At 31.2% G+C, this 24,686-nt stretch overlaps 1 protein-coding gene across 2 annotated transcripts in view; it reads right to left on the bottom strand.

Annotated features, from left to right (window-relative positions):
- The window catches only part of LOC134714857 (G-protein coupled receptor GRL101-like), a 92,658-nt gene that overhangs the window by 13,061 nt on the left and 54,911 nt on the right, over window positions 1–24,686 (bottom strand). For both annotated transcript variants that reach the window (XM_063576498.1, XM_063576497.1), the window contains exons 8-15: window positions 14,630–14,773; window positions 9,496–9,660; window positions 8,518–8,634; window positions 7,446–7,565; window positions 6,364–6,498; window positions 2,841–2,960; window positions 2,023–2,143; window positions 642–716 (exon numbers count right to left, since the gene is read on the bottom strand). In XM_063576498.1, coding sequence (XP_063432568.1) covers window positions 642–716; window positions 2,023–2,143; window positions 2,841–2,960; window positions 6,364–6,498; window positions 7,446–7,565; window positions 8,518–8,634; window positions 9,496–9,660; window positions 14,630–14,773 — 997 coding nt within the window. The remainder of the gene's footprint in view (window positions 1–641; window positions 717–2,022; window positions 2,144–2,840; window positions 2,961–6,363; window positions 6,499–7,445; window positions 7,566–8,517; window positions 8,635–9,495; window positions 9,661–14,629; window positions 14,774–24,686) is intronic.

The following is a 24,686-nucleotide window of genomic DNA, read 5'->3' as shown; positions in this document are numbered from 1 at the left end:
TCGATCAACTAGAGTAAATGTCAACGTTTATCAATGGTGACCTTGTCTTCAGTGTGGGGTTCTTTGTTTCAAAGTTGAACATTTATATTTGTTACTTCGTCACTTAGAATAATGCAGTGTGTATTGAAATGATTTATTGGTGAGCTCAGAGTTAGTTTAAAGTGAATAAGAAGACACAAGTAAACATATTCTGAACTAAAACGACCATTTAAATTCGAACTGATCTATAAAGAATGAATATAATGACTTGATAAGTTACATTTATACTTTTCAATTGTCAATTGTTTAATCTTCGGACCATCCATCTATCCATTTTTTTAATTCTAAAATAAGTAAACCAATCAAAGAAGTATGTTTTTCATGAATCAAAAATATTTCAGTATTCTCTTGGCTCACATTAGCAAACCCTAGTAGCAGCTATACACAACTCTCTTTTTTTTACTTCCGGTCATTTAGTAGCTTAAGAGTTTATTAAAAAAATTCATCGGACCAAGGAATAGTTTCGTAAGTTACAAAAAGTTAATCTCGTACAAAATTCCTTACGAGATTTTGAATATCCCTCGTTAACATGTCTTTGATGTAATAAGTAAGAAGTCTGTTCGGTTGAATAGAAAATATAAAGTTAAAAGACTTGTACTTACAAGTACGACAATCTATCTAGATCAAAAAATGTATCTGCATTAAATGTCATCCCTATTCGGTTACCAGCGAGTACACTGAAAAAAGGTACATGTCATATAGAAATGTATAATTTAAACAATTTGTCAAAGAAGACAATAATGAAATTTTATTGAAATTATTTTCCAAATGATTTAATTTGGGTGCAACACGTCTTCTGGTTGGCCGAAAAGTTTTTATCCTTCAGTTCATAGACAAAATTTGTCATGTTGTTTACTCCTTAAACATGGAATTCGTGTTATTCAGTGTGCTTTACAGAACAAACATGTATATAAGAGTAATTCCTTAGATATACTACTATATTTTTATATACTAAACATATGATAGCCTCAATATTAATATTCTATCGGTAGCATTTCATTTTTTGTGTTTAAGCAAAGGATATAAAATTGAAAAAAATTTAAAATAGATAAATAAATCAAGAATTCATTTACTTTGAGGCACCCATTCAATACAGCCCTATACTAACCATAAAATTAAGCTTTACCCCTTACCATAGGCCTGAATACAAACACAGCTACATCTGAAGTACAGGGCATTGTACACTTAAAGTGAATGAAGATGTTCAGTATACTAAAGAAGAACAAAATCTTACATTTAATTATGTAAATTTCTTAGCCTGCAAACAACGATTCTATTTCCATACTTCCTGTTAAACACTGAACATTGAACCTCAATTTTGAACTACGTCTAGTTCACTGACAACAAATAAACCTATTATTTGACATCAGTACTTTTGAATGTCACTGAACGAAATTGGCAATGTCGATAAAACTCATTCTTAGAAGTTGAAATTGTACGCAGTCAACTAAAAAATCTCTATTCAATTCGAACCGGAAATGTTTTCAGAGGACAGAGATACACGTTTATAAACAATTTTGTAGTATCTGAAATTACACTAAGATAGATGATACTTTACAGCTGTTTATCAGTTCTTTTGTCTCTCTTTTCGATCGATTTACGAGATATGAACATCAGTAAACTACTGTCGTCTGAACTTAGATATGTCTAGTATAACTACGAGTTGTACTGTTGAATGTTGATTTTCCTCATAATTTATTTACCTTTTGAAATACAAATATTAAACTTGGCAGTTTGATAAAAGATGAAATGAAATAAGGATCCCGCAGATTGAAAATATTGAAAGTGGGGCGGGGAAGGGGGGATATAAAGGGGCGGGTGGGCGAATTTAGTTTTAGACTAGATATTTACAGTGAAATGACTTAAACTCCGCTTTTCACTGCATCTTTCAAATTACTGCTAAGTCTTGATAAGGTATGTACAGAACTTTTTTTTTTATCTTTGACTTAAAATTAGAGTTAACGCAATAAATTTTAAACTTACAATTTGATTAGATTACGCTCTAGAGTCAGGTATTCAGGCAAATCTTCTAAACCAAGATTAGTACAATTCATTTCATCTTCCTTACAAACGCATACATCTACCTGATACGGACATGAATAAGCTGCAAAAATAATGTACACATTAATTTGGTGAATGCTGTGTATAGGGAATCTTAAAAAATACAAATTATATATGTTGCAAAAACACCAACAGTTAAAATTTAAACATTTATAAGTTTTATTATACGGTTGATTTCGTTAAAAAGTGTCTGTCGAAAAGATACAAAATAAAGATTCAAATAGATATTCAATTACATGAAAACTTTGAAAGAATATTTTTATCTTCAACATGAATAAAATAGGTTCGGACAAATCTCTAAAGAAATAATAGATATACATTTTAAACTGTTTCCTATGCAATGGAATTAGACATCCATGAAAAAGAGTTGTCATAAATGATACCACCAGAACCAAAAAATATAAAATCCTAAAAAAAGTACAATTTACCACACATTTTGGGCCAAGAGAACAAGACCTAATATGGGATTGGATAAAACTAGAAGAACGCTCTTAAACCTCGTCTGTATCTTATGCTACACAGTTAATACCAATTGACACATTTGCTAAAAAGTTAAACAGCAACAAAGCAATAAAAATAACATAAAGTAGAATGTTAGTATCGAAATGTAGACAATTTCTAATGAAGATGAAATCAGAACAGAGTACCTTGGAATGGTATACTTTTAACTCAAATGAATTTGGCACTATATTTTTTATCCCTTTTACGTAATAAAAGGTTTCTTATGTTTAATTACTTACGGCAGTTTGTTTCATCCACATATGTTTCTGTGCAGTCTGGAACTCCATCACAAAGTCTATGACCATCAATACAAAAAGACTTATTACATTTAAACTGACCATCTCGACACTGCCACGAACCTATAAATCAAAACTTATTTAAGCTTTTTAAAACATTTCTTTTTCTTGATTAAATAGAAAATGGTTGTGTGGTGCGAGTCTGGATTGAACAGCGGTGTACCACTATTGCCTTTATTTATAGCAACTAGGTTCAAATTAACATGAACTTAGATATAAACAACGAGAGAGCTCCATTGCACAACACATAGTCAATAGTATAGTTTAAGATAATGCCATGGGGTGACATTTTTATTTTTAAAATCAAAATATTACTTCACATATTTCACACTCTCAATGCTAAAAACTTTTTAAAATACGAACTTATTTCTAGTGCCTCACATATACCATGCACCTTATTCAAGTGGTCATTTGGCGTTACAGTGTAAGGAAAACAAAAACAAAACGGCTACATTTTTGTATAGCTATAGAGTGAGGTCATAGTAAGGAATCACATGCATTTCAATGTATTTTGATAGGGAGAACACGTTTGCTGTTACTAATGAAAATCGATCTGCAGCTTTCTTAAGCATCATCCCCAATGAACTCTGGTTTTTATTGAGGATTGAGCATCGTGTTTTTCCATGGAGTTGGCAGTTTCTATCGACCTTTTAGTTTTCAAATTCCCCTAAAGTCTGTCAACCTTTACTATTTATTTCAATAATAAACGCATGAACTCACAATCTGCATTTTACTGCAATAACGGATGACAACAGTACATGTAGTTAAGTGATGCGAGTTTTATTTTCTTTTTCATTTTAAATCTTCAATTAATAACTCATAAACTTGTAAACATTATATTTTGCATATCAAGTCTATATGACAGTTACTAAGTGATAAAATAATACTTATATTTTTTGTAGATTTTAATTTAAAAAAAAAAGAATAACCCGCCAACAATTATTTTTGCAATTATAACCTTCCGTGACTTTGCTATTTTTGCATGGAAATATGTAATTGCTGATAATAGATATAGGAAGATGTGGTGTGAGTGCCAATGAGACAACTCTCCATCCAAATAACAATTTAAAAAGTAAACCATTATAGGTTAAAGTACGGTCTTCAACACGGAGCCTTGGCTCACATAGAACAACAAGCTTTAAAGGGCCCCAAAATTACTAGTGTAAAACCATTCAAACGGGAAAACCAACGGTCTAATCTATATAAACAAAACACTGTATATCTAATTTGAACTATCATTAGAATGAATAATAGAAAATTTTAATCTTTAAGGCATAAACATGATAAGTTGCCAGAGATGTGAAATATTTGAATTGAAAATAGTTAGTTGTAACAAACCTGTTTTGTAAAAATACTGTGCGGTTCAGTTTCAAACTTTTTTGATAAAAGCAAAGATAAACCAATACATCGCGGAGGTACTAACTGTCTTTTCTAATTATAAATTTCTAATCAACATTATTGTTTAAGTTAAACCATGACATATCAAATAAATAAAAAAGAAGATTCCAAATGTTTGACCACTGACAAAGATTAAATACACAATCTGTATTCCATATATTGAGGGTTGTTATTATTATAATGTTTTGATGTCCATTGCTTTAACCCAAGAATAACTGAATTTATCCTATCTAGCGTCGAATAGTAGCGAGCATACCTTTTCACGGGGTTTCCGGTTATGCGCAAGTTTTTATAATTTGATCGCAAGCGCTGCACTTTTAATTCGTTTAATTCGTGTTTCTCCACAAATGCATTGAAAGGTCATACATGCATAAGAAACTATCTCCCAAATGTCATCTTACAAAGAACGACACACAAAGAAAGTTGAAAATATACAATCAGTTATATTACATATCTACATCTGACTAAATCACCTATCATCCTAGCATAATACATGCAATTAATAACAAGAATAACGTAAAACAGTAGAATAAACAACAGTCCATACAAGCCACCAATTCACGACTCATAGAAAACCAACAGCAATTGTTAAGAAAGAAATTAGCCAGAAGATCCTTTTTCGAAAAAAAAAAGAAATTCAGAACAGCGAAAAATAATTCCAATTTGTCGTCCATTCATTATTCATGTAAACGGTGGTAATTAGATTTACAACTATAATATATAGAATGATGTTTTACTTTTTGAAACAAAAAAATAATAAAACAAACCTGATCTAAGGTGGTTTTGTCTTTACTGTTTAGTTTTGATAAATACTTGTAGTATTCAAATTTTAATCAGTATGGTTTAGAAATTTCGGTTTTATGTAAACTACTAGGCAAAGATAATGCCATAAGAACCTGTTGTAGCCGAACTAATCATATTATGTGTCATTTTTCAAGTGTTTAAAATTAGTAAATTTTTATTTTGTATTTATAATGCTTATAAAAAGTTAAAGCAGAAAAGAACATCCTCCTCTTCGTGAATTAAAAAAATATTTTTTCTATTTACCAGGTTTCCTCTTCGGCATATTTACTGGGTGACCCTTTCAGGTTTAACTGTTTATTGATGACAATATAATACTTCAGCTTTACTTATTTGGACTCATTTGTAAAATGTTCGACGTAAGTGGGTTGGTGGACTCTTAGATATGTCTGTAATCCAATATTGACATTTGGAACTAAACGAAAATTGAATAATAACTAAAGTCTCACACAAATGTTTTATTAACTAAAGGAATTTGAGAATAAGCGTTTCATTGCATGCTTGATTAACTAGCGAGAAATGAATGTTTAAAGGAAGGCGATTGTCCGTACAAAACTTAAATCAAGAAAACACTTTCAATGGTATGTCATTAATCTTTTCATTTTAGTTTTATTTCGGAACAATTCACTCCTGGAAAAATATATATTGCATTGTCAATAGTACATTAATGCACTGATTTCAAGTTATCGTTTTATTAACTTATCAACTCAGAACTGTCATGAAGACATTAGTACCTTCTGAATTAAGGATTGGTTTTTGGTTTCATGGGAATCATTATATATATTTCCATATATATAAATAGCTTTTTATTTGATTTGACTTCTGACATCACCTTAATATCAATACATATGATAATGAAAAACAAAATTTCGGATAATTTGTTTTACAAAGGAGAGAAAACACTTGAGAAAGAAAAATCATAAGACCATACTTTTTTTTTTATTTATTAGAATTGCTTGTAGTAATTTCTCCAACTTCGTACTTTATTTAGCCTATTTGACTTTTATTTGCGCGATGGGGCCTATCTTTTAGACGTAACGCACGTCTGACATATACAATCACAAGCTAGATATCTTTGATAAGGTTTTTTCGACATTATCTGCAATCCCTAACCCCAAAACGAATAGTTAGCATCCTATTCAACATTGTCGTGTTTTCTATGCAAGTTTAAATATTGTGTTTCTGCAATAGACTAACATTGTATGCGATCCAAATCAAAATTTTGGAATATAAAAATACAAGCCATAATTATGTCAAATAAACTTACTACAGTTAAGTAGATGAGATTTGTCAGCACAACCTTTTCTTGTGAGGTTATCTGGATCATAATAGCATACATGATTCATATCAATACATTGGCCATTCTTACAGGTAAATTCATTTGGACCACATGATCTCCTCTCTAAAAAGTAAGATGAAAAAATAAGGTTCAAGAGAAAATAAATGCAAAACGCGTAGAATAGAAAATACAAAAAAAACAAAAGATGATATTTCTTTCGTGTTAGAAATATTTTAAAGATACCTCTACTAAAACTTAAACCCTTGAATGGTACAAAGTCAGTACAAATAAAAAAGGCTTGAATACAAAATGCCAATCAGACAAATATTCACTATAGGCAAATGGTGATAATGTAAGCAAACAGAGACCATAGAACAACATTGCCTATGGACATAACAAACACAACAAAGCAAGCTATAAAAGGTAATAAAAAAAATGTAAACAATTCAAATGAAAAACAAATTATGTACAAATCCTACATGCCGAAGGTAGCGAGGTTGAACACGTTTTCGCGAACTAAATACTCGTCCTTGCCTCGCTATGTAGTGTAACAGAACAATATCAGAAAAAAATGTACAACTAGTTGAAACGAAATTGACGCATTGAACCAACACCAACACATAACACAAAAATAACACACAAAAAGATCGACGATACAAACCATCAATTTTTAGAGATCTCACAGTTATTAAAAGATAATTCAAAGACTGCTAATACATACTAATAAATAACATGGAATTCAGTGGTTGTCGTTTAAAATCATTCCTGATATAATTTAATCAAATCAGCGTTGTTTACATTTTTTTGCCGGTTGTTGTTGTCTTTCATACCGGCGTTTCATAGTGCCAACTACTCCTTAGTTACGATTCAGCCAACAATGTGTAAAATAACTAGTACTACTAATTCGGTTGGCAGTGCTGTTTTTCTTAATCACATTTTAACATTTCAATTAAACTTTTACCCTATCCAACAGTCTTTCATCTCTAGAAACATTAGCGATACCCATTTTATCGCGTATTTTGACAATAAATCATTCTTTATGACAACATAATATTCTTTGTTAAACTTACCAGGACACTGTGTCTCATCACTACCATCTGGACAGTCTCTGACGTAATCGCACCACCAGACCTCGGGTATGCATTGACCGCTCCGGCATTTTATTTCTCCCGTTTGACAAGCAGTTAATCCTGAAAATAATTTTAGCCAATTTGAACTTACTTCAACCCTCGTGGTAAATAGATGATATTGTAAGGTTTATAGCTTCATTGTTCACCATTTGTTTTCCTTCTGAGTTTATCTAGACTATTAGCTTTTCACTTTATTGGTCAAGCTTTTAGTTTTGCCTGACGTTATCATGATACTAATGATACGAAACAACAATAGATAGTTGACTGGGAGGGTATTTTTCGTTTGCCACAGGACTTGATTTTTACTGATCGATTTATCATTATGACATTATTCTATAAGTTGTGTCACCCAGGTCTGCGTAAGATATTGTTCAAAGTAAAATCTATTTAAAAAATACCTAATTTGTTTCAGTCAAACATATTTCAATTTTCTTAATTTGTTTTTGTACTAATTAAATAGGCAGGTGTACAATTATGGTCTTCAAAACTCTGAATACGCTAGTATAAGGCATAGTTTACAAAACAAAGTCGTCTGACCTCTATAGAAGTTGATTAACAACTTGTCATACGAGATAAACACTTGTCTATTGCTAACAAATGTTTGTTGACCTCTTCACGAGTTTAATGGTTTTTATGTTTCTTTGGCATTTGTCTGATTGAAGTATTATGAAGACTTCTTTAATGCATGTTTTATAAGAATGATTAGAGGTATATTGAACTTAGCTTTATCAAATGAACATATTGTTTTACATTGTCTTATCGGGGCCTTTTATAGCTGACTATGTGTAATGGGCTTTGCTCATTGTTGAAGGCAGTACGGTGACCTAAGTTATTAATGTCTGGGTCATTTTGGTCTTTTGTGGATAGTTGTCTCATGGACAATCATACCACATTTCCTTTTTATATATTGTCTACTTCATTGTAAAAAACGAATATAATCTGTCTATGGAAACTTGAGACATATTGTGTTTGAGGGATTTGTTTGGATTGAAGATCTTATATTCGATCTTACCACAGTTGGCCTCATCTGTCCGGTCAAAACAATCAAAATTTCCATCACACTGTCGACTTGCAGGTATACACTGGTGATTAGTGCACCTATACTCGTCAACTGCACAATCAGGAAACACTTTAAAACATAAATCATATGTATTTACTTCGATGCTGTTATACATATATATGCCTTATGTATTTTGTTTTAATACAAGTTAAAATCTTATAAATACTAGCTGATACTCCAACCCCATTGATTAAGTACAAAGAAATAAAACAAATTTAAGAGATGATAGTTCTTTTCTGACGGATTGACTTCGTGCAATGAGTTCATTATGTAAAATGCAAGGTTTGCTAATGGAATCACCTTTAAACAATGTTTTGTCGAATTTGTCAACAGTATAGCATCTCTTAAATATTTCTTTGTCGGATAAAATCCGTACAGTACTAAGCAAAACAAGAATGGTATTGTTTACAAGTGGATTACTGTGGATTCATTAATATTCGTTGGATACTAATTTTCGTTGAATTCGTGGGTACAGGGGAACCACAAATTTAAATGTTCAACGAATTACAAATATTCTAAAGGAATGTATGCAGTCTTTACCAAAATCACGAAATTAAATATCCACGAATATTCGAGTTTTCCTCAATCCACGAAAATTGGTACCCACGAAAAAATAAATGAATCCACAGTAGTTTTTATCATTTTAGAATGCGTAACCTGATATGGTGATTTTTTGAATAATCGGATTCTGATTTATATGTTTGTCGTTTACACTCCATAAAAGGGTTTAATCTATCCAAAAAAAATGATAGCTGCAAGATTTCTAATATCAAATGAATTTGTATTTTCTTCTAATGGTACTTATGTAATACGTACACCTCCTGGATTAATGTTATCAGATTTGACTCTGAATGCTCCTTATGAAGGTAAGTCGTATTTTGAGACCCATAATTTCAAGACAATTCAATCTTATCTTTTTTTCAGACTTACTGCATCCTTCTTCATCTTCTCCATTCAGGCAATCATAAAAATAATTGCATGTTGCATTTTCAGGCCCAGAGGCTGGTAAACATCGGCCTTCTGGACATATGAAGTATTTTTCTATATGTCGTTCAGCTAGATATGGCAAGTCCGCGCACGTCTGGTTTGGCTTTACTGAAAGAAAGATATGAGCTATCAATCAGTTTGCTATGGAAATTATGTTTTAATGATGAAGAAAGTTGTAAATATAAAAGAACGTTTCCATCCATTCTTTCTCATTAAAACCAAACAATAAAATAAAGTGCATACATACCTATACCAAATTAATTTGCTGCGAAACACATAAGACTCAAGAATAACTTTAATCAATTATTCTCCCATTAGAAGCCTGGACAGTTGAAAAAAAGTCTATGGACAACTTTGTAAATGAGGCTTCTCTTAGATTTTAATGATTAAAAATTACTTTGCAGTGAACGCATTCAGAATGAATTCATATGATTAATCTCAGCACGATCATCCCTATTTACTAATTGAAAACAAGGCAATATGACTGTTTTGTTCGGTATCTACTTTCAAATTATACTATAATGTAATTATTGTATTATAGCGAAAAATTTTTTTTTTTATATATACGCCAGACGCGCGTTTCGTCTACAAAAGACTCATCAGTGACGCTCGAATCCAATAAAGTTTAAAAAACCAAATAAATTACGAAGTTGAAGAGCATTGAGATCCAAATTTCCAAAAAGTGTTGCCAAATACAGCTAAGGTAATATATGCCTGAGGTAGAAAAGCCTTTGTATTTCAAAAATTCAAAATTTGGTAAATAGCTAATTTATGAAAATAACAATATTAATGATAATTCATGTCAGCACAAAAAGTGCTGACTACTGGGCTTGTGATACCCTCGGGGAAATAAATCTCCACCAGCAGTGGCATCGACCCAGTGGTTGTAAATAAACTCATCATAGATACCAGGACTAAATTTTTTATATATGCCAGACGCGTAATAATGAATTAAATTTTTTACAAATGTTTATCTTAATACATGTATTCTGAAAGTTTTTCAGCAACATAATTTTATTCTTTTGGGCAATATTTATTATAAATTTGTTTAAGAAAAGACAGGATTGAGACAAATCAGAGAGGTTTTTTCACATAAGACACATTTATTGAAACTGTTGTAAGTCAAATTAACGGAAGGGTCCTACATATTCACGTTATAAACTAACAGATCTATTTGAACAATATAATAATACTTTATTTGAAAATACTCAATCACATAAAAATGTGAATAATAATACACGAAAATGTGTAATCAAAAACAAAAAAACAATCTACAACAGAATATTCCAACATTTGTGTATATGCGCACGAGCCAAACAAAACTGGTGCACGTTTTCATTACAATCAGTGTGGCTTCCCATAAACAATTTCATAATGAAAAAAACTAATTTTAACCCCATTATATATTTTACATTATAATATGAGGACAAAAAATATGATGATACCAAGGGAGAATCAAAACGTTTTAATTACGTTGTGTTGAAAAGGGAATATCAAGCGTCTCAATGATCAAAATCGGTGTTTGTCATACTGCTATGTAACCTGTGTAATTTTTCTGACAAAACGGTTGGTTCAAAATTTTTGAAATTTTTATATTTTTGTCAAAGGGTCAAAGTAAATACATTGTCAAAAGTTTATGAAAATTAAACGAGCCAAATTAATTTTAGTTAAGGTGTTGGGTACCACCTCAACTAAGCATTACACTGTTAAGTGCGAAAGCACTATTTGTTAACCCTTAAACTGTTAAATGAATACAAAAAAGTACAGCTAATGATTTACAAATTTTATGGCATACTCTTTTTTTTAAAGAACATGTTTATTTAAACTGCAGTGTGTAATAAAATACAAAAAGAAAATTGCCAACATTTTATTAGTGTTATATGGGACTTTGTTTATTTGAACTAGAAGCAACTCTAACGTTATTTAAAGAAATCTTTCAGATCGAACTAATCAAATGCAAACATTAACTTCCTTCTTTCATTATTAGATGTGAAATGTTTACTTCTAGCGATTTCAAGGATGATTTCAAAGAAATTGGTTCAATTACTGTTTATAAAATTATGTTTGGTTCAAGGTTGTTAAAACCTTATTTTTGCTTTATACTACGATTTGCTGACAATATCAGATATAAATTAAATGAATGCATGTATCATCATTAAAGATGTTCACTCCGGTCAGTACCTTCTTGTAATCAACATAAAACAACAGGACGTCACCATACGTTCATCCAACACAAACAAGTATTTAAACCAAACAACATGTTTTTAAATGCCCAAAGTATTTGATTAAATTAAGTAAATACAATTGTAGATCGGAATAAAAATCATTCATCCCTGCTTATATCAAATAAAAAAGAACAAAGACATATATTCAGGGGGTACCAATGACATTGATTGTAAAAACATCACGAGGATAAATAAAGACTAAGAAACCTATGACAAAATTAAAAGGATAAGTTTCAAATAATCTATGTTCAAAGGCAAACAAAAATTCAGAGAACAAAAGAAAACCAAGAAAACAACAAAATCGGAGAAAAAAGTATCTATACTTTTGTCTGAAGAAAACTAAATTAAAAAAAAACAACATTCCAGCACATAATACAACCAACTGATTAAACGTCGACTAAAACAACTCGAGGGGAAAAATGAAACGGCAACATGTATGTTAAAATAAATCGAAAGGGGAAATCATTATCATATACGTACAAGTGCAGGTATATTACTTAGAAGAAAAACCCGACAAGTACAAGACAAAAAAAAATCGAGGAGTAAAGAAGGCTATGGAACAAAACAATAATGAAAAAAACCATAACACACGATATCTTGAAATAAAGAAATTAATATGAAATAGGTATTTACTAACAGAAATGATTATCATAAATAATAAGTTCTCAACCCTGCTTCAAATCATAAATAGATATAAAGGAAAATATTCAAAGAATTTACAGTAAATAGATTCTTATAAGAAATCGTAAAATCGACCCATGGATTGTAACAGAAATTTTCAATAGTCAAGAGAATACAAGAATTTAGTAAAGTACTACCGGACCACACCGAAAAACCATCTCCAATCAATCAATTAACTTATTTCTGATTGCTTCTGACAGATTCAATGTACCAAATTATATTATTATCATATTATTACTGCAAGATTACCACTGGTAATAACGGCTGATTAATGACTCGTGTCAGTCTTAGTACCAGCTTCCATCCAGAACCTTTAATAAGATAATTGAAGTCGTAATTCTTTCTAATTTCATTTGCCGGAACATGAATGAAACATTTAAAGCTTTAATTCATTATAACAACACTATTATTGAGAACTAGTTCTTATACAGTGTATTTTATAGGATAAAATGTAACGGATAAGAAGATTGTTTGCAATTTGCCCACCCCTAGCATACCATTTGCAGATTTTAGTAATTCTATGTGCAAATCTTCAAACTAATTCAAAACCTCATAATTGTCATATTTGTTTCCATAAATAGTTAGTGATGCTAATAACGGAATGATACATTTGTTCAGATTTCAAAGTAAGAAGATGTCATATAAATAGTGTTAACGTAGAAAATGCAAATGAATCACTAGGTTAGTTCACGAACGAGAATATCCATAACAGTAATACGGATCAAACTATTAACAAGAAAAGGCTTACACATACATGCTCAGAATATAAAGCTATAAATAATTTTGTTTTGAATTTAAGGGAAAACACAAACGCCACGAAAAAGAAGAAAACAGACAACAACTTTGATACATTAAATTATAAAAATCAACCTCCTGCGAATACGGCAACAAAAATATAAGACAGTTATAATTGTCAACAAACACATAGTTCCCAGCCATATGTTCAGGATAAGTAAGCGTCAGAAATTAATAACGGACACGCAAATATGCCATTCATTGGGAAAACAAGTATTTTAATATGTAATCCACTGGAAATGGAACAGATTTGTTAAGTTACAGATTCTAGCAAGATTCTCCTCAAACGGTCAGTAACCTTCCGGTATTTCATATTAACCATCATGGTATTAATACGATGTCCTGCTTCTTGGACAATTTCTTTTATTGTGACAGCTGCTTATGCTTTTGATCATGTCAATTTTATATCATAGCAGCACGAGCATTAGTTGATCAATGTCGTCTTGACATAAATAAAACACCTTGAATATAGAGGATGTTTATCTTGATATAAATGGGATTTATAGCCTTACTTGTGAATGATGAGTTTGAAGGTCGCAGTTTCTTATTTTTTCACTTAAGAAATACCCGGTACATACGCTTGTGAAGATATGAACACAAAATAGTTACCCAAATATTAATGTACTTATTTTGTATTTGGAAAAATAATCAAAGGTCAAAGTTTGTTTTTGTTTTTGCTTTTGTCTTAATGGTTTTATCTTGTAATGAATGTAATATAATATGCAATAATTGACATATTTTTAGCAGAATGAAATGACTATATGAAAATGACAAACAAACACACAAGTGTTTCAATAACATCACGTGAAAAAGTAAAATTTAATCCAACAGAAACTAATTCCAACATCTGCGATGAAATCATAATTTTTAGAATTTAGTTTACCAGTTTCTGTTTGATTTGTGACACCCCTCGAACTATCTTTCCTAACTTCGTTGACACAATCTATCCAATGATATGGAACCATACAGTAAAGAATTGTTTGGCCTTATGTGCCTCTTGGAATGAAGAGGATAAGTAAGGTAAGTAAAGTACAATAACTAATGTCATTTAAAAAAGAGAGGCGAAAGATACCAGAGGGAAAGTCAAACTCATAAATTGAAAATACACTGACAACCCAATGGCTAAAAAAAAAAAGACAAACAGACGAATAATAGTACACAAGACACAACACAGAAAACTAAAGACTTAGCAACACAAACTCCACAAAAAACTGGGGTTGATCTCAGGTGCTCTAAAAGGGAAAGCAGATCCTGCAGCACATATGGCATCCGTTGTGTGTCTTATGTCATTTCATTTAACTTTCTTAGAAAAATAATACTAAGTGGAAAAAGGATAAGAAATGATTGAAACTTTTTTTTATTTAAATGATACTTACAACAAAGAGATTCGTCAGAACCTGACTCAGCATTCCAGCAATCATTCCTGTCATCACAAAGGTATTTCTTGTCGATGCACCGAACAGTTGATGTATGGTGAAATCTACATGGATAGTTCTCACCAACAGTACATGAATAATTATCTGGATGAAATGAAACAGAGGATAAATATTTTCATCGCAATTGGATTTCCTTTCGAATTAAAAGTGCGAATGCAAAACAAAATGAAATTTGTTAACTTACATTTTTTACAAATAGAGAATAAATCATAAAAATGCTCTCATTTGGGGAAATCGAAACGGAAAGTCCGTAATCAAATCGCCATAATGACAATACTGCTGAGCAATACTGTATAAACAAATGCAAGAACAGTCAAATCATAAAATACTTATATTTGAAATGAAATCGACCCATTTGTTATGAGCATGTTAGATGATATATCCTATATATTTGTTTACGCAATGGTTCTTAATTTTAGAAAAAGGAATGTAGGATTTTTTTATTTTTTTTTTACACTTGTAAGCAAATGGTAATAATGCGGCGGAATTATATTTATTATAATATTTACGTAAGATGATTCGTTCCGTAACCTATTTGTAAGGCTATTTTAGAATTGTTATTCCTACCAAACTGCAGGGTCTAATATTTTATGAGTACTCTGTTGTGTAGATATTTAAGATGAGTTAGTGAGTAAGACTTCGATATACAAAAACAATAATAGAAAATGAAAATAGAATAAAAACTGCGTATTTCTACAGTTTATTTGAAAACAGAAAATAGCAATATGAGAGAGATGTAATAAAAAGGGTTTTCTAATACTTGCTAATAATAATAAAGTATCGAAATATACCCCACCCCTCTCACAAATAAATGCAATTGAAAACATTTGTCTTTAACAAACATTTGACTAATTTAGAAATGATAAGAACACGATTCAAATAGTGCTGAATGCTTGTGCTCTGATATTACACACATGATTCAATTTAAGTTAGTTAAACAAAGTCAGGTTAAAACCATTACATAAGGAAATGCATGTATCAAATAAATACTCTAATGAGTAAAACATTGTCAAAATATTTTTTGTAATGGTGTAGTGTTGTACATCTGTTATATAGTGACCGACTTTAGAAACGCAACACTAGATTATTTTTGTGTTATCTTTGAATGAATGTGTCAACTTCAAAAGCGATGACTGTCTGTTACAAACGCCAAAATGATTGTCAGAAAGGTCAACAAATTCTGTCTGACTTTTTTTTAGTTCTGTTTTATACCTTCTGATTTTGCATTTGTTCAACCCATTAATTGGTTTTGGCAATTATGCGGTTGGAACTTGAGGGCTTTACAGGTTTTCCTTCAGTCAATTCTATGGCAATGCAGTTCATGGGAAACATTTATATCATGAACCTGTACTCAATGGCACTCTGCAATTTGATTAAAGTTGACGTGGCGGCCGTAAACATGATTGGCAAATGACGTTGCACAATCAAATTCTGTTGATGTTTCATTGTCACTACACGTTGATCTGTTCATTGATGGCCAGCAACATATCTTGTCTACTTGTATCGTTGTCGGAAGGACAGTAGGACGAGTGTCTGAAGTCATACGGTATGGTTGCAGCCCATTTATGTTTTCATTTTTGCAGTATTCCTAAGGGCTAATTCAGTTCTTTGTTTTTTTTATTTCTCAGACTTGGCAAAATGGAGATGCAACATTTAAGAAAAAAATATGTCAGACAAAGGATTGAAAGAACTGTTTCACAAAGCAAAAAAAACTGAAACAATCTTTCATGGGACCAAAATTTCGCTTTAAGAAATTCGTGCGACTTCAAAAATTCGGTATGTTCAATGACCACAGGTAAGTCAGATTTTGATTTTTTGTAAGGAGAAAGAAGCATGATAAGCATGTAAAGTAGTTGTAAGAAAATCAAAAAAACATTGATAAAAAAAATCAACAAAATGAGTGTTCTAAAGTCGTTCAGTATAGATTAAAATTCGGTCGAACGCTAAAACACTTGTTTAACTCCGCCACATTGTAAACATTCATGTCCCAAGTGAGAGGTTGTCGCTGATAGCTGTGTGCCTTATTTGAGTTTTGATTTGTTATTTAAGAATAAATCAGGTCATCGAATCTCATTGTACTGTTTCACATTTTATCACGCTGGGGACTTTCATACGTTCTTTGACGAATAGCTTTTGATCAAAGGTGAAGGTCGTACAGTAACCTCTGATTAATTACATCTGCGTCTTGTTTGGTCCATAGTGGATAGTTGTCTGATTGCAAATCTAACTATATATTCATATTTTTGAATTGTTATTTATTCCTCTGACAATCTTATCCACATGTTGCTTATTTCAAATATAAGGATGTTTGTAACATTTCCAAAAACATCTGTCAATGCTAGCTTTATACCCGGTGTGTATGTAATTCATGGGAAATTAGCTCTATTTCTAAAATAGTTTGAATGCAACAGGAGTCAGTCTATAAGTCTATATGTTTATAGGTGCATATTTCCACATCGTTTTACTTGATTTGTACGACATAAAGAAAAAAATATATACATTTAATGAACAACTGATATATTTGCATACAGCAATATGTCTTGGGTGACCATCACGACAATAATTATTGCAACAAGAATTACATTTGCACTATTGCAAACATGTATAAAATCAATATTTCATATATGCATTGTACATGTATGTGCATAGGCTTTATTACTATCAACGTTAAACATTTTTCTACACCAGATTGACATTTGACAATAAAAGAGAAACGATCGATTGACATTTGACAATAAATGTATACAGTGACGCTCGAAGGCAAAATGTTTGAAAATAAAAAAATTAAGACAAATTAAAAAGCTACATAAAATGACAATACATATAAACCAAGCCCAGGAAAGAATCGATATTTTCATTCGAGAGATATATTTCGTATTTGAAAATAATTTTTAAACTTTTGAACCGGCAAATTATCATTCATCATTATCTGATTTTCACCAAATCAAATTAAACAGGCAATGTATTCATCATGTGATATTACAATACTCAAAGTAACAGTAGAAGTAACTTCACCAATAGAGGTTAAATTAATTGAGAACAGTCGAATTGACTGCTCCAGTTTACATATGTATGCAGGTTTCGACACTAACACCATACAAGTAAGGAGATGGTGTATGATTGCCAATATAACAATCACCCAATAACGTTAAAATCAACTGGCCTTTAGCAATTACAGTCAACCATACGACCTTCAACAATGAGAAAACTCAATAAGCGTATGATTGGCCATTAGAGGCCTGAAATAAAAAAAAAAATGAAATAATTCAATTGTAACTGTGTTGTTCACAATATTTGCTCATATGCATATGAGTTTCGAACGGTATACCACCGTTGCCTTTATATAAAACAAATAAACATCTTTCTTACGAATAATATCTGAATTCTATTTTTGCACTTCATAATGATATCAAAATATCAACTATTAGTTTATACTATTTGTGTAGGGTTGTTAGCGTACGTGACTGTGACCTTTCCAGTAATGGAATCTCATCTTAATTACCCGGGATGACAACGGCGGGAAAAGTTATTAAATTACATTTAATGACACTCTATTAATAGGTAATTTCACTATTCTAGCTATAGAAGTGGGATGTAAGTTAGATCAATCATACCTATCCCTCTCATCCATCATAGACTCTACAACAACGTCTTTTGTTAACCAAGGTTTAAAGTTCCCAACGGTTAAATAACCTCACGAGATCAATAAAACTTCATAAATTGTTTAACAGATTTGATAAATGATTTTTGCAACGTTATTGAAATACTTGTTATTTACAGATATATAAATCTTTAAATTGAATAAAATATATCTGCAAAACGACATTGCATTGCAATTATAGTCCTGGGAACAAGTTTAGTAAGATTATCATGTTGTGTGGTGGCCGTAGAACATTTCTTCATGAAAAGGGCGCATACTTAGTTTTGTTGTACCCATTCTTTAGATTTCTTTGTCTTAGTTTTTATCATGTGGTTGTATAGTTTTCGCATCATGCATTTATTTACTCTATATTCCTTCTTTATTCAATATTATAATTGCACTTTTTTACTTTATAGCACCAAAAACTGCATAGCTTGAAGTAATACTGCAGCGAACATGTTTCATTGCAATCCGTGCAACAGCTCTGTATCTAAAAAATACTTTAGAGCGGAATTAGCCTATAGCGGCGATCATAATCTTTCTTTATCATAAGGAGGAAGTAATTTCAGTTCTACCATCATAATTTCCATTTTTGTTTTAACTAGTGCCCCTGGAAGGAGAATTGATAATTTAACCCACCGAAAATGATAGCTTTGTAACATCAATTTAAGACAAACCTGATAGTTATCATTACTGCAGCTTAGCTTCGAGCTTAAATTCTTTTAATAATCATTAATATTTGAAAAAAACCTTCGCTTTTATTAAAGGATCAATTTGACATTTAAAAAAATGTGTACTTTATAAAAAGAGAGACTAAACATACCAATGTGAAATAAAAACTGCAAACGCAATTGTAAAAAAAAGAAAAAAGAAGAGGATTAAAAACACAAAATACAGTTTACAAAACACTTCTATGAAAATTTAGAACTCGGCAAAACGAATCCCTAAAAAAAAACGACAAAAGGGGAGAGAACTAAGATGAACCCAAAAAGGTGGGTATATCTTTCTCTACATGCACCATTTATTATAAAACCCGAATAAGTATAACTCGGTAAAACTTGATAGTGGTTACGACAATTTGAACTTAGCTTTCGTCATCTGTGAAAATCGTTTTGGCTTTTATAAAATGATAGAAGGCGTGATTTTAACTTTATAATTGTAACTCTTGGTTAAATTGCATTAATGAAAGCAATGAATCTCAGTAAAAATATCATGATAGGAATGCAATTTCTGAAATGCAATATAATAAAAGCTGAGATATGTATTCTCAAATTGCAGGCACAGCTGGAATGTTCATATAAAAATAAAATTCACAATTGAGAGACCAAAATGATTTTTTTGTTGTGAAATTTTTTTCAATTCATGATTCAAGTCAGAAATCTATTGTATAAGTTATCGTCATATATCTTAAGACGACATAAGGAAACATGTATACATGTAAATTATTAACATCTATTTTATCAGCAATCAAAGACGGGCTGCAAAGTTATTGTGAAACTGACTATTCTAGAGGTTGCGTGAATCAGATCTAAATACTTAAAAATTCCCAAGATCTTTTAGAGTACATACAATCTAACTCTCTTTCATCTTGTTATAGTATTAAAACATCTGACTTTTCTACACTTTATACAAGTATTCCACATTCCAAACTAAAAGACAAATTGAAAGAGTTGGTATTGCTTTGTTTCATGAAAAAGAATGGCCAACGAAGATACAAGGATCTTGTCTAAGGAAAGGATAAATCCTACTTTGTAAAGAATCACTCTGATTCAGTGATAAATTCTCTGAAACTGACATTATCAAGATGCTTGATTTTTTTATTGACAACATCTTTGTTACGTTCGGAGGACATGGTTTTCAACAGACGATCGGCATTTCAATGGGAACGAATTGTGCCCCTCTTCTTAGTGACTTGTTTCTTTATCATTATGAGGCAGACTTCATGCAGGAACTTCTTAGGGAGAAAGATAAGAAGTTAGCTATATCCTTCAACTCTACTCGACTCTACGCTATATCGATGATGTTCTTTCACTAAATAATTCAACATCTGGTGACCATGTCGAAAGCTTCTATCCCATTGAACTAGAGATAAAGGATACAACAAATACAGTAAAGTCGGCCTCATATGTTGATTACGTCTATAAATTGACAATGAGGGTCGATTGAAAACAAAGTTTTACGACAAAAGAAATGAGTTCAGCTTCCCATTTGTGAACTTTTCATTTATTAGTAGCAACATTCCAGCAGCATCTGCATACGTGTAAACATCTCCCAATTGATACGATATTCCCGTGCTTGCATTTCCTATCATGATTTTCTTGATAGAGGGTTGTTTCGCACAATGAAGCTATTCAATCAAGAGTTCCAAATGGTGAAGTTGAAATCATCTCTTCGTAATTTTTACGGACGCCATCGCGAGTTAGTTGATCGTTATGGAATAACCGTTTCACAAATGATATCGAATATGTTCCTTACGTCGTAACTTCAATTCCCTTCCCTTTCATAAATGTGACCTACCGAATAAGACTATTTACCGGATTTGTTATCTCATATGCAACACGACGGGTGCCACATATGGAGCAGCATCTGCTTACCCTTCCGTAGGACCTGAGATCACCCCTAGTTTTTGGTGGGGTTGGTGGGGTTTATTCTTTTTCTATGTTGTGTCATGTGTAGTATTTTTTGTCTATTTGCCTTTTTCATTTTTAGCCATGTCGTTGTCAGTTTATTTTCGATTTATGAGTTTGACTTTCCATCTGGTATCGTTCGTCCCTCTTGTATACCGTATGAAAAAGGGAAAAAATTAGATGGGTTGCAATCTTTTCCAGAAGCCACAAATTGTTAGAGGTAAACTAGGGGATGTATAATACACTTTTTGAAAACAGAATGCAAATGTTTATCTAAATTCCAAAACGGCAATATTATAAAGAAAGTGAAAGAAACTTCTCCAGGTACAATGTAAGGTTCAAACGTTATACAACGTTTTAAATGTTCTGTAGTAGTAAATTGGACAACTTTTAATAAATCATCATACAGGTTTTGGTCAGGCACAGACAATTAACAAAATGAGGTTGGTTACATAGAAACCTACAGATTCCAACCCGGTTAAACACCAAAAATATTCATAGTAATATACAACTTTCAGTTGATACTAATTGTACAATTGTATAGATAAAGCCGATACCGCAAACTAATATTTTATTTGTTGTTTTCCTCCCTTAAACTATGACTTCAAACACAAAATACGACCCTGAATGTAATAGCTATTGCCATTGATAAGAAGTTTGCTATTAGGAGAAGATAAATTGTTTAATTAATTTCTATTATATAACAAGATTAGTGAAGGTTTCGTTGTTCTTCCGACGTATGTCTTTTTATTCCATTTGTTAAATTTCAGAAAGATAGATTACGTCATTTTGAATGCGTTGCCCAATGAACTGATGATAGTAATTCATTAGATTGTGAGGGATCTTTACAGGGTAATATAATTACTCCGTTTAGAAGGGAAAACATAACTACGCTTCTTACTTATCCAAGATTTACAACCATAATGTTCTTCAGTGTTGTTGTTTTCTGCATTGAATTAATAATGATTTTTGAATTGGAATATAATATCTTTAAAAAAAAAAAGATAGACACACTTGTATAAATTTGTATTCTCTATATTGACTTTAAAACATTGTAATATCTTTATGTTAATCCTAAATCATACATTCGGACTATGAATAATTTAGAAGTGTCTAAAGTTCTTTACAAGATAGAAACAAATCTAAAATCTGACTTGTTACCAATGTGAGTTCAACTGATTGGGCGGAGCATCATTTCAATTTGCCTATTTGAAGATATGTGTGATAAGGATGATAGCCGTTATAATTATAATTGATTTCTAATCACTTATCAGTGTCACCAAATTAATATACAAATGAACTGTGTTTATAATATGGGACGAATAACTGGATAATTCATAGAAGAGTTTATCCCAAAACACCTGTCTATAGATCGGGATGGACTGGTCTTAGATAAACGAACAGGTAAAACTCCGCCCAGTCAAGTGAAATAAATCAAGTATTAACTTCTTGTCAGGTAGTGAGCATTCAGTTCATAAGAGAAAAAGATGAAAACAAAAACAAACTGGGGACCATTGACATGTAGTATTTACATAAATTGATGTTACCCTGCAATTTCAGTTGTCTTAGCAGATATTAATTGATATATTTTCCACAATGGAAAAAGTATGAATTTACTGATCCGACCTCAGTGTTTTCTGTTGGAAATGTAATACGTTTAGAGGTTAAACAAGACGATAACGAAAAGTGATTAATGAATAGTATGACAAAAAGGCTAAAACAGCATATACAAACAAACACACTACTTAATATTCCAAGAAATTAAGAATTCCTTTTTAAACGCATAACAAGCACGTAAAAAATATTTCTCAAATAATCTGAAATTTCCCAAAGTTTGTATCAATCAAGTATCATACAATTAAAACAAACATAACAGACTTATAACAACGAAACACATTATCATCAGATAAATGAAACATTTTATAGTGTATTGAATCACATTCATCATTTATACTTCTACTGCTCACTTAATCGTATCCACGATCCGTTTATGTACTCTTGAATCTTCGGATGATCATACATTGGGGCAATGTATAATATTTCATTACATCGAAATATCGTTATGATATCGTTCCATCTCAAAACGGTTATAAATCTGCAATGTTTGCAGAAAACGTGGACAGAATTAATGTATAAACATAGAAGGTATTATTATATATAACAAAACCATAAATATTTCAATGAGCTTTTAGTTTTCAAAGTTGCCGTGTTACTTCATATTTTATTTGACCTTCTAACTGTTTTAATTTGACCATTCTTGATGCGTCCTATGTATAGTCGAATCGCACGTATGAGTTATTATACACCAACGTCTTTGATGAGTTTTAAAACCTCTACTCAATCCCTAAATTAAATCCATTTACAAATGATATAAAATCATGAATCCGAGACTATATATCAATCTGCGTAATCCAAAGTGTTCAGTATTAAACCGCCAAAAACAGTCCAATTTTTGTAGCTGTATTACAATTTAATTATGCTTTGTTTTAATTTCATGATACCTTAATTAATGTTTGTTTTAAAATAAATATTCAAATATCTCATTGTCAAGTTAGACTGATAACCTTGAGAATTATTCATTCAAATGATCTGAAAGTTTTCAACCAAACTTCCAAATTGATCATTCTTTCAACGGAATGTTGTATTAATTATGTACAACAGTCCAAAGACAGTTCCATAATTCAACAAGTTGTTTAACATTTTTTTTACATTTTTATTCTCAGTATTGGACCAAATTTAGATTGGTTTGTGAAATAAATTGTTTCCACTTTATAATCTTGTTTGCATGAGCCAAAGCTTACTAGATTGCACATATAAAAAGTAGCTCTAAAGTAGCTTCCTTCCCGTTTCTGAAGACTTTGTTTACATTTGGCGATACTTTATTGCTTGATCAGGTTTCATGTTTGTTTTAACAATTTAAATTTAACAGCTGTGCACGATCAATCAAACGTTTTATGGAAACTCTGATTGACAGAATGTTTTCACCCACAGTAAATGCAAAATATAAAAACATACATGCATAATACTGCAGGTGTTTCTTATACTACACAGACTAGCGCGATTTTGTTTAATAATTATCATTATGTACATTCATGTTGTAATTAATCGCATCACTTAGGAGTAATTAGTGGGTATAGAGCAATGCATTAAAAAAAATAATCTGCAAAGAGATTTTTAATGTGAAATTGCACAATGAACATAAAATTGATGCACAGTCATAAAGAATGTTTGCGATAACACTTAATTCCTACTTCAAGTGAACCTATTTCTAAGTTGCACTTTTCTTTCAAGATACAGTCGAGATAATTTGCTATGAATTTAAAATCCCGATCATTATATTACGTGATACATGAAGAATATGTGTCTGAATTTAGCGTTCAATTTTTAAAAGTTAAAACCGTAATTCGATAGAGATTTGCTAGATCTAGAAAGGGTACAATTTACTTATGTGGATGTAATATTGAGATTGTTTACGATAAAACATGTTTCAGTTTTCATCACAGTCTTGCAAATTCTAGTCCAGCAAGCATAATGGACCAATGAATAATTTGAACCAAGGTTTCAACTCTCTTAGACAAGTTTACCTGATATGGATTTTGGCTATTTTTATGTCTTTTTTCGTTATACATTTGTATGACGATGATATTTCAATTTGATATTTGATTTTCAATATAGTTCATCTTTGACATTAATCAGAATTAGCAAAAGGAGATAGCAGAGATAAGGAAAG

The sequence above is a fragment of the Mytilus trossulus genome, chromosome 4 (assembly GCF_036588685.1).
Source record: "Mytilus trossulus isolate FHL-02 chromosome 4, PNRI_Mtr1.1.1.hap1, whole genome shotgun sequence".
NCBI lineage: Eukaryota > Metazoa > Mollusca > Bivalvia > Mytilida > Mytilidae > Mytilus > Mytilus trossulus.
Note: the sequence above shows the minus strand (reverse complement) of the source record. Positions and strands in the feature narration are given on the sequence as shown.